Source organism: Oryctolagus cuniculus, chromosome 13 (genome assembly GCF_964237555.1).
Source record: "Oryctolagus cuniculus chromosome 13, mOryCun1.1, whole genome shotgun sequence".
NCBI classification, from domain to species: domain Eukaryota; kingdom Metazoa; phylum Chordata; class Mammalia; order Lagomorpha; family Leporidae; genus Oryctolagus; species Oryctolagus cuniculus.
In genome coordinates this window covers 27118249-27134256 of record NC_091444.1, presented here as the reverse complement: position 1 = coordinate 27134256, position 16008 = coordinate 27118249, and the positions used below count along the sequence as shown (strand labels likewise).

The 16008-nt window shown below is 50.0% G+C and overlaps 1 protein-coding gene across 3 annotated transcripts in view; it reads left to right on the top strand.

Moving 5' to 3' along the window:
* The window catches only part of BATF3 (basic leucine zipper ATF-like transcription factor 3), a 33556-nt gene extending 21905 nt beyond the window's left edge, over positions 1-11651 (top strand). The window contains exons 3-5 of one of the 3 annotated variants that reach the window (XR_007909908.2): positions 4397-4468; positions 9572-9695; positions 11178-11635. Coding sequence is in view for 1 of the 3 variants with exons in the window: in XM_051821324.2 (XP_051677284.1) it covers positions 4397-4468; positions 9572-9625 (126 nt within the window). In the remaining 2 variants the exon portion in view is untranslated. Of the gene's footprint in view, positions 1-4396; positions 4469-9571 lie in introns of all 3 variants that reach the window. The other 2 variants (XR_007909907.2, XM_051821324.2) reach the window with 2 other exon arrangements.
* Positions 11652-16008: the final 4357 nt, after the last annotated feature.

Sequence of the window (16008 nt, the reverse complement as noted above, 5' to 3'; positions counted from 1 at the left end):
CAAAGTCCATGCTAGCCCTAGGACTGCGCATCTGCCCACCTAATTAATGTACAGAGAGCATCTTGTTCAACAACAAAGTCTGCCCCACGGCAGAAAAAAACCAGAGGGCTGGTTGGAGTCAGCCCATCTCCTGCTCCCTGCCCTGCAGGGCCCACTCATTGGGCCTGAGTTCCCAGGCTCTCTGTGGGATTAAACACAATTCTCTCAGCTTCCCGCTTGTCCACATTTCCAAACATAAACTCTCCCAGCTATGCATTCCCCAAGTCCTATAACATGAAGCCATTATCCACCCAGCTTCCTAAGCTGGAAACTGTAGAGTTCATTGGATTTCTTCCTCCACCAGCCCAGCTGACTTCCAAGGCCAACCCTCTCTTCCATCTGTTCTCACTTCTCTATTCCCATAGGCATTGTCTTGTTAGGGCCAGTAGTTCTTAACCAAGATCAACAAAGAAATTCTTTAAAAAATGGAAAAAAAAAAAAAAACAACCTCAGATGGTTTAACTCTCCTTCCCCCACAGCCTAAGGGAATATAAAAGTTTCTGGCCAAGGTAGGATGTAGGTTGCTACAATCCTCACTGAGTACTATTGATTCTCACCTTTATTATTTCTCATGTAGAATGTTTTCTTCCCTGGTCGCCACCCTCTGTCTCTCTCCACAAATCTCCAGAACTATCTGTCTCAAAGCCAAATCTGATCACTTCTTCCTCCTGCTTAAAATCTTCAGTGGCCACCCTGATAAACCAACCTGCCTGGCCAAACAGAACCCTTCATGATATTATTCTAATCTAAACCATCTTTCCAGTTGCATATTATGTTAATGTGTAGAGAGAATCAAGTCAATGTAGGTAAGAAGAGCAGACAAGACAGGAGGTGGACATTAAAGATGTGGTTCTGTAGGGCAGTGGGTTAGCTTAGCAGTTTGACACTGGTTTAGACACCCACATTCTGCACTGGAGCACCTGGGTTCAGTAAGATTGGCTCTGACTACAGCTTCCTGCTAATGCAAGCCCTGGGAGGGAGTGGTGATGACTGAAGTAGTTGGATTCCTGCTACCCATGAGGGAGACCTATATTGAGTTTCTGGCTGTTGGTTTCATTCCCAGCCTTACCATATGGAGAGTGAGCGAGTAGATGGGAGATTCTCTCTCTCTCTCTCTCTCTCTCTCTCTCTCTCTCTTCTCTAATTATTTTTTTTTTTTTTTTTTTTTTTTATTTTTTTGACAGGCAGAGTGGACAGTGAGAGAGAGAGACAGAGAGAAAGGTCTTCCTTTGCCGTTGGTTCACCCTCCAATGGCCGCCGCGGCCGGCGCGCTGCGGCCGGCGCACCGCGCTGATCCGATGGCAGGAGCCAGGAGCCAGGTGCTTTTCCTGGTCTCCCATGGGGTGCAGGGCCCAAGCACCTGGGCCATCCTCCACTGCACTCCCTGGCCACAGCAGAGGGCTGGCCTGGAAGAGGGGCAACCGGGACAGAATCCGGCGCCCCGACCGGGACTAGAACCCGGTGTGCCGGCGCCGCTAGGCGGAGGATTAGCCTACTGAGCCGCGGCGCCGGCCTAATTATTTTTTAATTGAAGATTTAGTGACTCTGGCTGCTGAGGACAGTAGAGGAGCCTCACACGCAGAACTGCCCTCCCCACCCAGGACCCACGAAGTCCCATCGAGGTTTCCCATGAGGTTTTATCTCCTGAGCAGTTACACACACAACCCTCTTGTTTAGCTAAAGGGGATGCATGTTAGTTCTTTACGATCAACTAAACCTAAGTAAACAAACCCCTTCATGAACATTCTACCTGGTAAATACTCAGTCATCTTTCAACTCCGGCTCAACGTTGCCTTCTTTGCAGCACCCCTCTGAGTCACGCAATCAGAGCTATTCTTTCCTCTTCTGTGCTGTTATTGAAACTTGTACCTGTCTCTCATAGCATTTGCCTTATTCTATTTTAGCTTTTAGTATGAATTTCAAATTTCTGCATGAATTTAGAATCAGCTTGTCAATGTCTAAGAACCATAGCTGTTTTCAAACAGGATTGCATTGATTCTATAGATCAACTTGAGGAGCACTGGCATTTTGGTAACATTGAATCTGCTAATCCATGAATATGATGTATCTATTCATTTATTTAAATATTCTTTAATTTGTCTCAGTGATTTTTATTAAGATTTATTTATTGGATAGGCAGAGTGACACATAGAGAGAAGGAGAGACAGACAGAGAGGTCTTTAGTCCTCTGGTTCATTCCCCAAATGCCCCCTACAGCTGGGGCTGGATCAGGCTGAAGCCAGGAACCACAGGATGGCAAGCACCCAAGTACTCGGGCCATCATCCCTGCCTCCCAGGCACATTAGCAAGAGTTCAGGTTGGAAGCAGAGGCAAGACTTGCTGCTAGCCACTCTAACATGGGATGTGGGCATTCCACGTAGCTGTTTAACCTGCTGTGCCACAGTACCTGCCCTGGCCATCATTTTATATATGGCCACACCTAGCTGTAAGGGAGTCTGGGAAGTGTAGTCGTTCAGCTAGAAGTCTTGTCAGGATCTGATTACCTAGGCAGGAAAGTCTGAACACAAACATTTTGCTAAACACAAAGAAGGCAAGACACTAAAAGAGGATGTACTGTGTGATTCTCATTTGCAATTACAGACAATAAAATTTAATTTAAAGCAATAGAAAACACGTCATTGCCGTGGGCCTGGAAGGAATGGAAGGAGTTCAAGGAAACTTTCTGGGATAATGGAGATGTTCTGTGTCTTGATTGTGATGATGGTTATATACAGATGCATGAAATTCTCCAAATGCACGCTTACATGGGTACATTCTTGTAGAAAGCTATACCCATGAATTTAATTTTTATAAGTGTGGGAAATCCAACTCCACAACAAAACTATTCTTTTTTTTTTTTTTAAATTTATTTATTTATTTGAAAGTCAGAGTTACACAGAGAGAGAAGGAGAGGCAGAGGTATAGAGAGAGCGAGAGCAGGAGAGAGAGAGAGAGAGAGAGAGAGACGTAAGTGCAGGGGCCCAAGGGCTTGGACCATCTTCTGCTTTCCCAGGCCACAGCAGAGAGCTGGACTGGAAGTGGAGCAGCTGGGACTCAAACCGGAGCCCATATGGGATGCTGGCACTGCAGACGGCGGCTTTACCCACTACGCCACAGCGCAGGCCCCCAAAGCTATTCTTAAATTTTGTTCATTTTATTCTGAACCTTCTTTTCTTTTATTTTTTCATCTTTATACAGTTGAAATGCACATATTGACTTTGATTCTTGCTGTTTTCACTTTACATTGTAAACATTTTCTATGTTGCTATGTTAATCTTTAGAAACATCATTTTAAATGACTGCAAAATCACTGGAAATGTAAAGTGCAAAATCTACACACAGTCACACAAAATTTTAAAAACCATCCAAGGTACCAAATGATGCACAGTAAAGCTGTCTTCCCTCTACCTCTGCCCTCAAGACTCCTTACATATAAGCAGTGGATATTCCAATGCCTACTGTGGGTGACCGGAAATGCTCCATGCACACAAAGACATCTGTATGAAGATCTCTTCCTCTCCTTTTGGACTCAGATGAGATGATACCAGATATCTGCGTTTTCACATCATATATCTTGGATACACTCAAGTTCACACATCAAAGCAGACCTCATTCTTTTAAACTACTGCATAATATTCTATGGAATAGATGTTCTGTAATTTATTGAACCAGTATTGTTCAATGCTATGGTTTTCCCAGGCTTTTTTCCCTATTACACAGGCACAAGGTGTAATGATAAAAAGGTACAATTGAAGCTACCTTCTAATGGAAATGGTAGACCAGATGCAACACTTACCAACAAAAGAGGCTTGAAGCAGATGATGTGACTCCTAGAACTCCGTAGCACACCTAGGCTATGAAAGGGTAGACACAGAGGAGGTTGTGAAGGGATTGTGTGGCTTCCTCCTTCCCCCAAAACCAACAGGTTACTCAAGAAATGCCCTTCCTGATCCCCTGATCCAGCAGTCCCAGGACGAGCACCCTTCGCATGATCTGTCCTCACTGGCCTTGAGTTGCCTCCTCTCTGCCTCCTCAGCCCCAGGAAGGTTCAAACCTGGCCGTACCCAGCACACAGCCACGTGCTCTGGGAAAAGCAGCTCCTGCTGGCATCACTGGGAGCAAAGCAAAACTCAGACAGGAAAGGCCGCTGCCCGTGGGGACAATGCCCAACATGGCGGGTCTGGAACTTCTATTTGTCCCAAGGATGTGTGTTACCCTTGAGTGGAGTGCAGAGGGCTGGCGAGAGGTGCCTGCGAATCTGCCCCAGAGGTGAGCGTGACCTGAGCGCTCCGGGTCTGCTCTCTGCCGCACTCGGGGGCCTCCAGACAACCTGAAAATGCTCACTTCTCTCCCACAGGCTGAGCTCCGACAGGCAACCTCGTGGCAACCAGGACCATTTTCAGAGTTTTTGTTTCCTATCTCTGCTTCGGTATGTTTTCATGTAATATAATCGTGCAGATGAGCAGATGACTGAACCCATTTAATTACAAATTCGTTTCCTCTTAGATGATACAAAAGGAAACTTTGATCCCTAAATTGCCATAAAGCCTATGCACTGTCCAGATCAATGACACTTTGGCCAGACATAAGCGAGGTCTGACACCAGCTCTCTCCAGGCCTCTCCTGGACCAAGGGTTCCCCAGGACTGGATGAGCGTGCTTTCCTGGGCAGCCACTTTCACTGCCCTGCCAGGACAGCGGGCCTGTGCCAGCGTGGGGGTGGGGTGCAGAGGATGGGCAGGCAGGGACTGAGTTTGCTTTAGGAAGCTGCTGGGTGACTTACTACACGGTTTCTCCCTGAGTCATCAGGGCAGGGATGAATTTGGAGGAGCAGAGTTTTTCTGCCAGTATTTGGGTTGAGAGGACTCAAAGGGCACCTCATTTGCATGATGATTTACATGACTGGGTCTTTATTCATAAGCACTGTTGGGAGTGATGAAAGCTCACAGACCTTGTTTATGGCTGTTTCCTCATTTCCACATTTCCACCTGGCACGCCAGCTGCTAGGCAGGCATAGCCACTAGAGCATCTAATAGGGCCCACTTACGAACACCTTCACGCAGGGCCCTTGGCCTTGGAGGGGTGGGTGTGAAGACAGTGAGCAAACACAGCTTTTTGGGTTTTTGAGGAAGTGACCATCTGTGGCAGGAGCAGGAGCGAAAAAGATTCTGAGAGCCCTCATGAGGGAACTTCTGTGCCATGGGTTGAGGGGGCACCAGAGCATGTGGTGGTGGCTACGCAGAGAGCAGAGATGCTGTGGTCTGGGGGAAGTAGAGATGAGTTGGCTGTGCCCTCTGGGTCTCAAGCTCCTCCTTGTGTAACGAGACTGATAATGCCTACCTTGCTCACTTGCTTTGACGATTAAATGAGCTGGTGAGGGCTGGCACCATGGCTCATTTGGTTAATCCTCCGCCTGCAGTGCTGGCATCGCATATGGGTGCCAGGTTCTAGTCCCGGTTGCTCCTCTTCCAGTCCAGCTCTCTGCTGTGGCCTGGGAAGGCAGTGGAGGATGGCCTAAGTGCTTGGGCCCCTGCACTCACATGGGAGACCAGGAACAATCACCTGGCTCCTGGCTTCGGATCAGCACAGCTCCGACCATTGCGGCCAATTGGGGAGTGAACTAATGGAAGGAAGACGTCTCTATGTAACTCTGATTTTCAAATAATTAATAAATAAATCTTTTTAAAAAGTACTTGAGTTCCTGCCATCCACATGGAAGATTAGGTGGAGTTCCTAGATCCTGGTTTCAGCCTGACACGGATCTAACTGTCCTGGCCATTTGGGAAGTGAACATGCAGACAGAAGATCTCTCTCTCTTCTCTCTCCCTCTCCCTCTCTCTCTCTCTCTCTGCCTTTCAAATAAACACATAAATCTTTAGGTCTTGCCACTCTGATGTCTTTTGGTATAGCGTGTCTGCAGCGTGTAGAGTAGAGAAGGGCGCGTGTGGCCAGGGTTTATGGGATGGTGTGGTGGGGCAGGCATAGGCCTCCGCTTGCCATGGCCTGTGAGACTTTAGGAGAAGGAAGGACAGAGAAGGTAGCAGGCTTGACGAGTGCATGCTCATCCCAAGTCAGACCAGTCCTCCAAAAGCCTCTCCCTGGTGTTCCAGGAGCAACATGGAGGGCGCAGGCCCTGGCCAGGAAGTGGTCTCCTTGTGCGCTGCAGATGGAGGCACACGTGAGCTTCCTGAGAACCTGCCCACCAGCTGTAGCCTGGGCTTCCCGACCTCTGGCCAGCTCCCCTCCCTGCTGCGTGCAGGAAGCTTACCCTGTGGATGTCTCACTTTTCCTACTACTCTTTTTCCTTCTTTCAATTTCCTGGTGTACTTAAAAAACAAATCTTGCTACAGTTCATGTCTTTTTGCACACACTTTAGGCTGTTCTCAGAATAGGCATAGAATAAAATAAATGAGTTCTTAGAGTTCTCATTTCTCTTAAAGTTTTCATGAAATGGCTTTCAAGTTTAGTATTTTTCCCAGAGGGTCCTCTTTTTTAAAAATGAAACCTTTCATAGAACCCCTACATAGACATTTTTAAAAAGCTTGCTCAGGTTTGGTGTGTGGTTTTTTTTTTTTTTTTTTTTTGTTTTTTTTGGCTTATTTATTTCTTTGAAAGGCAGAGTGACAGAGAGAGAGAGAGAGAGAGAGAGAGAGAGAGAGAGGATCTTCCATACATTGGTTCACTCCCTAAATGCCCACATGCCCACAACAGCTAGGGCTGGGCCAGGCCAAAGCCAGGAGCCAGCACTTGGGCCATCGTCCACTGCCTTCCCAGGTGCATTCGCAGGGAGCTGGATTGGAAGTAGTGCTGCTGGAACCCCAGCCAGCCCTCCGATACAGGACACCAGCATTGCAAGTGGCAGCCTAACCTGCTGCACCACAATGCCTGCCCCTAGCTCAGGTTCAGGTAGAAAACGGGTCCCCAGCTTCCCACCCCAGAACATCCTCTTGTCTCCTGAGGCACCTCAACCAATCCCTAGCTTGGAGAAGCCTGATTGTAAACCAACAATTGGTTCCATGGAAACCACACGCAATGCTTGGTTTGATGCAAAAATAAGGAAGCGAGATGGTTTCTTACTATGCTATTTTGGAAATTGGCTAATTATTGGTGGACAGCAACTGCTAAAAAAAAAAAAAGAATATTAGTTAATGGCTAACAGGAAAAAGCAATGAGCAAAACCAAAAGTCCTGTTTACTCTTTCATTGCGTAAGATAATCATTTGGGAGTTTAAGTGACAATTGGGCTTTTTCATCCCTGGTTAGATGAACACAGAAGTAATATTCAATGGGCAGTCTTTGAAATGAGATGTAAAAAAAAAAAAAGAATTCCAAAAGTGCTTCTGAAACTGAGCGTTCATGAGTTGTCAGCAGGGCCCCTGTGCAGCCGCAGCCTCGGCTCTCCTCTCCGTACCCTAAGTTCTCCAGTCCTCAATGGTCTCCACTTTCTCACATCTCACCATTCACGCTCAGCCTTCTATACGCGAATCCCAGCTACTTCGGGAGCCCCCTGCCCATCTACTCAGCACTTTGTCCAACACTGTTTCCTGTGTGCTAGGCTGTAGGCCTGGCTCCCTTACAGAGGGACTGTCCAAATTTCTTTTCACTTCAAACTCATTTTCTCCCTATTTCCAAAGGAAATTAAAATATTTTCATTTGCCCCTAAAAGGGCTGGTACTAAGTAGGCATATAGCACATACGCTACCACTTCCCTAGTTCTGTGGGTTGGACAATTTGCTTCTCTGGGTTTAGTTTTCCTCTTTGTAAAATGGGTACAATTGTTGCATCAGCTCGCAGGCTATTATTTGAATTATAAAATCAAAAATAGGGAAACACAAGGATAAAAATCTCAATTTCTTTTTATGCTCTGAGCCAACATTAAACTTGGGGCTTCAATTTATTTTTGTCAGAAACAGACTTCCCATTTCAAAGGAAAATACTACCAAAAAAAAAAATTGAGCCAAACCCAAAAGAAAGGACTTTTGAGCCATCTGAGGACCAGAGCCAAACCCCAGGGTGATGCGTTCACAGCGGATGAATCACGGCAGAGGGCCTGGATCCTGGCTCAGAGTCCCGGCAGAGACACAGGAGGGGAGCTGGCGGGGCCTGCCCCACCCTGCCCGCCGAGCAGGGGCCTAGGGTGCCACTCACTCAACCAAGCACCCCCCCCAGGAAGTAGGTATCACCAGGGAGCCCTGATGCAGCCCCAAGAGTACCCAGGGCACCCCAAGCCCTGAATGTGGTCCTGCCTAGTCCTGGCCTCATCCTACTCATTCCCAGCTGCGGAGAGGATTTCTAGGAAAGGTGCGGGGGTGGCGGGGGTGGCGTTACTTTCTGAGGGCAATGTCTTCCAGGAACCCAGCTTGCTTCCTGAGCGATGTCACATGCTGGAGGGTTCCCGGTGGCCCGAGGGGAACTCTGGAATGACTCAAGTGAGGACCTGAACCAGAAAAGGCCAGGCTATGGCCCCAACCACACCCTCCTCTCACCCCGTCTCAATGACAGCTTAGCCTCTCCCCACTCCCACACCAGGACACCTTCCTAGATGAACCAGCAGCGCTTTCGACCCCAAGGCACCCCAATACCTCTGACACTCTCATTTGCATATGTGGTTAGCAATGCAGTGAGATCTGAGTGCTGGCACACAGCTTCAGCAGAGCCCTCTTATGGCCTCCTAGGAGCTGATCGCAGCTTCTTTCATGATCTGATGAAGCTCCAGAGGCAGGGTGTCAGGCAGGCAGTCACCAGGGGTGGCGCACTTGTACAAGGCGAGCAAGACCTGCTGCCTGGCCCTGGGCAATGCAACACAGAGAGAGATGCCGAGGAAAGATCTGACTCTTGGGAGGGAAAAGTCGGGAAAGAACCATAAACTCCCAGAAGAACTCCAGACCCAGATATCTGTTAACCTATGGGGGCCACGCGCAGAGGCAAGAGTTCTGTCCCTGGGTCAAGGCTAAGGTCATAGCCAGGTTCTTCCCCTCTGTCCAGCGGGCCTTTATACATCTCTCTAATCCCAGAGGACACTACGGCCTGCACTAAGCTAGGGTCTGTGCTGGGAGCTCCTGAGTATAGAGACATGTAAGGCACTGCCCTGGCTGGAGGAACTCTTAGGGAGGAAGATAGAAATTAGCCTCCATGCGTGCAAGGGTCCAAGGAAAACAAAGCGCCTGCAGAAAGGAATGCAGCAGCCTTGGAAGCAGCCCAGTATTTGACACTACAAAGTCCTGCTCACACCCCGATAACTTTAGGGGTGGTCCCAACCTTCCCCCCAAGCAAAGCGTCCCAGTCCTAGACTTTCACCAGTTTTGCACCCAGGAAACCCTTTGTCCAGGAGAAGAGAGTTGGGTGGGTGGGGAATGGCTGGAAGAAGCGGGCACCATGCCTTTGTAACCCCACTCTGAATATAGACCAGGCATGCTCCCTCGGATTCGTCTGGAGAGGCATTCCTCCATTCTGACATAGATGCACTGTTTCATTCAACCTTGCTACCTCGCTTCCTGCTACACTCTGCTTCACCTCTGAAATTCTCTTCTCCAGAGAGAAGACAAGAACCCCTATTTCAGCCAATCTGCTAACAGGACCTCTGTATGAGAAGAAGCTGGAAATACAAGACTGCCTGAATCCAGTGCCAAAACACTGGTGCTCACCGCACCTGTCGGAAGTAATGCACTAACAATGGTAACATTAGCTGAGCACCTACTATGGGGTCCACTCATGATTCCAAATGATTTACATGTTTTGCAACGACTCATGAGGTGGATATTGGTCTTACTTCCACCTTACAGATGAGAGAAGTGAGGCTGAAGGAAGTTAAAGAACTTTTATTCAATGTCTCACATTTTTTAATGGTAGATCCAGAGCACACACACAAGTATGCATGGTTTGCTCAAGTGAGGGGAGAGGACTTTAGAAAGAGGTGACAGCAAGTACAAGACTGACTCTGCCCCCGACTTTTAACTTATTTTTTTGCTGCAAAAGGGAACTTGGATGGCTAAGTTTACAAGTCAGAGCACTCTTTACAGCGAAAAGTTCAAGGTTGCTGTTTAGTTGTGCAATATTTAAAGTCCGCAGTTGCAAGGCGCGAGCAGGGGCCGGGACTGGCCGGCCGGCCGGGGAGGAGCCGAGAGCGAAGAGGAACGGAGCTCAGGAGACTGCAGCCGCTGGGAGACTCCGCCCGCCCGGGTCCTGCTCCCCTCAGGGCGGCTCCACCCTCCGCAGAGCTCACAGCAGGGAAAAGCAGGGAGCAGGGAGGGATCCCAGGGGGAGGGAGCGAGTGTCCTTCGCGTCTACTTTCTGCGCCCTTGGAATCGGGTCCTTTGGGGGCGGCTGAGTCCACGCGCGTGCAGGATCCCGGGTCCCGGGTCCTCGGGGAGGGTTCAGGAGTGGCCTGGCTCGCAGCGCCACCTCGCGGCCGCTGGAGGTCTCTACGGGGCCGCTCTGCCAAAGACTATTGGCGCCTGGCGCGCACCTGCCCACCTCCCCAGACTGCCGAGGGTCGGGTTGGCTTTCCCCAGAGGCATCGAGCCCAGACTGACTGTGGGGTGCCAAGCCAAGAGCACAGCTGTCTGGATCCGGGAACTGTGCTCCCCTAGCCCCCTGGCTGTCACAGGGCAGCATAATGGAGAGTAGGCGTACGGGAAACTAGCCCCGTGGCTTCCAAACTTATGTCGCTGGGTCTCTTCAGACCTCCTCCCCCGGATGGTGTGGCAAGGCCTCTGGGACAAGGCCTGCAAATAGTGGGGACTTAGTCCCTCTCTGACAGCATCAAATGCAGCAGGCAATGCCGCTGGAATCCAGGCTCGGCACCTAGCAGATGCCCTGGGCATGCTGCAAACCGGCAGTGGAGCTTCCTGGCTCCACTTTAGTAGTGGGACAGAGCCAGTGTTAAAATTTGCCTGTTTTCTTTTTTACGCCCCCCCCCCTTTTAAAAAAAAGATTTAGTTATTCACTTATTTGCAAGAGTGGGGGTGGGGAGAGAGACATAGAGCAAGAGAGAGATATTCCATCTGCTGGTTCACTCCCTAGATGGCTGCAATGGCCAGGGCTGGGCCAGGCTGAAGCCAGGAGCCAAGAGCTTTATCCAGTCTCTCACATGGGTGGCAGGGGTCCAAACACTTGGATCATCTTCTTCTGCTTTTACTAGGCACATTAACAGAGAGCTGGATTGGAAGTGGAGCAGCTGGGACTCGAACCGGCGCCCACATGGGATGCAGCATCATAGCTGGAGGCTTCATGTGCTACACCACAATGCCGGCCCCTTTGCCTGTTTCCCTAGATGATGACAATCCAGGCTGCCTAGCAGGCCATGGAGAAATAGCTGGCCCTTTCTTCAGTCCTCTTCAGCTGCTCCTATGGGAGGTTCTCTTAGAACAAAACCAGCCCCCTTCCAGGAGGAAGCATGCAGAAAGGCAGTAGTGTGGGTTCCATGGGCCTGGGGTTCCTTGACCAGTGGGGAGCTGGGCGAAGCCACCTAGTGCTCCAAACCCTGTGTTCCTTGCCTGTAAACCAGGAGTATGGATTCCTACCTCCCTGGGCTTTTCTGGCATTAAATGAGCTTATTCATGTAAAACACTTGGCTGTTTTCGTGTGAATCATCACTGCCCCAGGAGTTATTAAATAGTTGCTGTGCCCCACCCTGAGTTTCTGAATCACATGTCTGGAGAAGGTTCAAGAATTTGCATTTCTGTTTTGTATCCCAGGAGGTTGATACAATCTGTCTAGGGGCTAAACTCCGAGGACTGATTTAGCACTGATTAGGCCTTCAATTAATGTTCATTGTCATTCCCCAGCCACCCAAGCACAAATCAGAAGGGAAAATGAGAAAATATAAGGGAATGTTAACCTAAGACCAGTGAAATGAAAGCTGCAAACCCAATGTCCATTTACTCAATTTAACTGAAGTTCATGAAATGGCTTCTTTCCATTTCTTCCATACATTTTATTAGGTAGGGTTTTATTCCATGCATCACGACATTTGACTATTTTTATTCATTTATTTTATTTGAAAGGCAGAGAAACAGAGACAGAAAGATTGGAGATCTCCTATGCACTGGGTCACTCCCCAAGTGCCCACAACAGCTGCAGCTGGGCCAGGTCAAAGCTGGGGGCTGGGATCTCAGTCCAGGTCTCCAAGTGGGTAGCAGGGACCCACGTCCCTGAGCCATCATCTGCTGCCTCCCAGGGTGCACAGTATCAAGGGGCTGGGTCAGAAGTGGAGCCAGGCCTCAAACTCAGGCACTCTGCTGGCGGAGACAGCATCCGAAGTCACAACGCCAAACACCCTCTCCAGTACCATCTGGTTCCATGCTCAGCACAACCCTGTGATGTGTGCAACAATCCCCATGTTACAAATGAGATCAGTGGCTTGCTCAAGGGCACGGAGCTCCAGAGGCAGAGCTCTAAGCCACTGGTAGGTCCACCGGGCCCTTTCCAGCTGCCAGAAGCTTCTTCCAAGTCTCCCACATGGGTGCAGGGGCCCCAAGCACTTGGGCCATCTTCTACTGCTATCCTAGGCCATAGCAGAGAGCTGGATCAGAAGAGGAGCAGCCGGGACTCGAACCGGCGCGCATATGGGAGGCCGGCACTTCAGGCCAGGGTGTTAACTTGCTGTGCCACAGCGCCAGCCCCTCCCAGTATACACTTTTACCCAGCTCTCCCTGCTCTGGGGTCAAGTCTGTGCTGAGCTCCCTGGCTTTGCCTCTCTTCTCACTCATGGGACATTTGGTCCTGCTAGAACATGGATATGTCCTGACCTCCAGCTGTTTTCTTGGGGTCCCAAAGCCCTCAGCCAAAGAATGAGGCTCTCAAGGTCAAATGTAGAATCTGAGGGGCCTACCCTTGGCAACCAGACCCTACCCTGGCCCTCTAGGTCTCAGAAGGCATTCCCTGTTCCCTATCCCTAGCATCTGAGAGACACAGCCTTAGCAATGCTTTCCTAGTGAGCTGCCTGGAGGCCTAGGGGAGCTGTCTTCCTCCCCATGCAGAGCCTGCTCTCACCTCTTGTGAGTGGGGATGGGGAAGGAGCACTTAGTCTGGGGGGGATTATGACATGCCAGGGTTTTGCCCCTGGATCCCCCTTCCAGGCCTCAGATCTGCAGGGGTGGTGGAATGAATATGGATGGCCTTTAGAGCAAAAAAAAAAAAAAAAAAAAAAAAAAAAAAAAAAAAACCTGCTTGGAGCCAACTCTAGTTCTCTGTTACCAAAGCACTGAAGGCTCTTGAAACAGTCTTCTGTGCATTTGTTTCTCATCAGGAAGTGCAGACGCCAGAGGACCTGCCCATAACTGCTCTTCGACTTGAGTGACACCTGTGGGTCAAAGATGCTGGTGTCTAATGAACAGCACCTTGTAAGGCCCATGTGGGTCTACAGATTGGGAGGCTTACAAATGGCAGAAATTTCTCTCTCCTGGCTCGCAGATTCGTTCTCTGATGAGGATTACTTCCTTGCGGTGACTTCAGTGGTGGAAAGGGTGATGGGGTCTCTCTTAGACTCTTCTGTAGGGACACTAATTTCTCCAGGGACTGGCGATGTGGCGCAGAGAGTTAAGCCTCAGCTTGGGACGCCAGCATCCCACATGAGCACAGGTTCAAGTCCTGGCTGCTCCACTTCTGATCCAGCTCACTGCTAATGTGCCTGGGAGAACAGCAGAAGATGGCCCAGGTGCTTGGGCCTCTGCCACCCATGTGAGAGATCCAGATGGGGTTCTAGGCTCCTGGCTTTGGCCTGGCCCATCCTCGGCCATTGCAGCTGTTTGGCGGAGTGAGGAAGGAAGATCTCTGTTTCTCCCTGTCTCTGTCACTCTGCTTTTTGAATAAGTAAACCTTTAAAAACAAACAACACTAATCTCATTAAGGGGACAGCGCCCTAAATCACCTCCAGAAGCCCCGCCTCCCAGGACCATGACCTTGGGGACAGGATTTCCACATATGAATTTGAGAGGTACACAAACATTCAGACCATAGCAAATGCTTCTCTTCATTTTCCCTCCTTGAACATTTGTCAGCTGCCTACCATGAACCTTCCCCAGGGGTACACACCTGGATGAGACAAAGTCCCTGCCTCCCAGGAGCTTCCAGCCCACCCCATTGTCCTGCTTGGACAATGGCAAAAGGCTTGAGCTGGGCTCTGGCTGGGGGTGGGGCTTGGGTGTGGGAGGCAAGGTGCTGGGCCCAGGGTTGGGTGCCCAGTGCATGCACTCTGCAGCCAGGGTGACTAAAGCCTGCTCTGTGCCAGTCGGCCTTGAACCAGAGCTAATGCCTTGCACAGCTCTGCCATGGAGGTGCCGAGAGCCCCTGTGACCCAGCGCTGTGCCAGCCAGGGAGACCAGCCTTTTGTTACATGTTCATGCACTCATTCTACAGACACTTGTCACAAACCCAGGGTGTGCTGGGCCCTGGGAATTTTCAGCCTGTAGAGAGGCAGACAGACATGAGACGGGAGGGACTGGAGGTGGACTATCCCCTGCATCCCCATCTGGCCTCACGGGCTCTGGGTGGGAGTAGCAGGCGAGGGGCTTTCTCTGGGTTCTATCCTCCTCTCGGGGGTCCCAGGGAAGGCCTGCTGAGGTAGATTGGACTGGATGTGGCCCCTGTAGGGATGTGGGATGGGGAAAGAGCAGGCATTGGTGCTTGGGGACCAAGAGAGGGACACCTCTGATGGAGTTGGTTTGGAGGGGAAGAGGGTTAATCTGACTTCGGTTTACAACTTTTCTGTTCTTTTTGGAGATGAAAAAAGAGGCAAGATGTGCTGGGTCTGGGGACTGGTGACAACAGTGAGGGAGGAGAGCGGAAACGCTGCCCAGCTCGTCCCCTGCAGACCTTCCTTCCTCCTTCCTCCGACTCCTACACCTGCCTTCCCCTCCGGATGTCCTCTCTGGTTTCTCCCACTACCTCCCCCATCCTAGACTATGCCCCAGGTTCCCGAAGAATAATTGAAAAGTGCAGTGACCCCCAAACCTGCCTCTTCCTCCCCTGCCCCATCTCTGCATTCACTGTATCAGTTTTGCTTGAAGCTCAGCTCCGAGACTCAGAACCTGAGAAAGTATGCTAAGTAGATAAAACATCTGTTGAAACTTGAATCATAGAGCGGCAGCAGCAAGCAGCCTCCTTCTCACGTCCTTAAGGTTTCCCCTGTGCCGGGGCCGGTGTGCTGTTGTGTTTGGGCTGCCAACAGCAGCTCCAAAGCCCCCTGCTTTTAGGGGCCTGATGATGGAAGTGACAGTGCAGTGACTCGTCTTATGTCACTCAATAAACATCAAGTCTCCCCATCCTCCTCCTAACTTCCTAGGGGAGGTCTCAGCCATTTTAAGAACCTCCTTTGTCTTCTCTGTGGCCAGGCCCGGCTTCTGAGCCCTTGCCCCAATGCCAGAGCCTTGTGGTGGTTGGGAGCTTTGAAGTCAGGGACCTGGGTTCTCACTAACTATGGGAACTTGGACCAGGACTTCCTCAGTCTCCTCATCTATACAATGGGGGCATTATATTGGATGATGCATGTGAAGAGCTTAAGATACCCAGCAGAGAGTAAGTTCTCAATATGTGTTAATAAGAACTTATCATAGAGCCAATAATAATCAAAATAATAACATCTTCACTCGGGTGGCCTACAATTACTGCAACTCATTAATTCTTCACTATAAGTCAGCTCCCTGACCTTGCTTTCTAGTTTCCTTTAAAAGAGTCAGCACACCTCCTATAGTTCTTCTTAAAATTTATTTATTTATTTTTAATTGAAAGGCAGAGGGACAGAGACAGGGGAAAGTCTTCCACACAAATGCTTGCAAATGCTGGGGAGCATCTGGGCCAGGCTGAAGCCAAGAGCCCAGAACTCAGTCCAGTTCTCCCACGTGGGTGGCAGAGACCCAAGTATTTAAGCTAGGACCTGCTGCCTCCCAGGCTTGCATGAGCAGGAAGCTGAATCGGAAAGGAGGCAGGACACTCTGATAGGGGACGCAGGTGTCTCGAGTGGCCTCTTCACT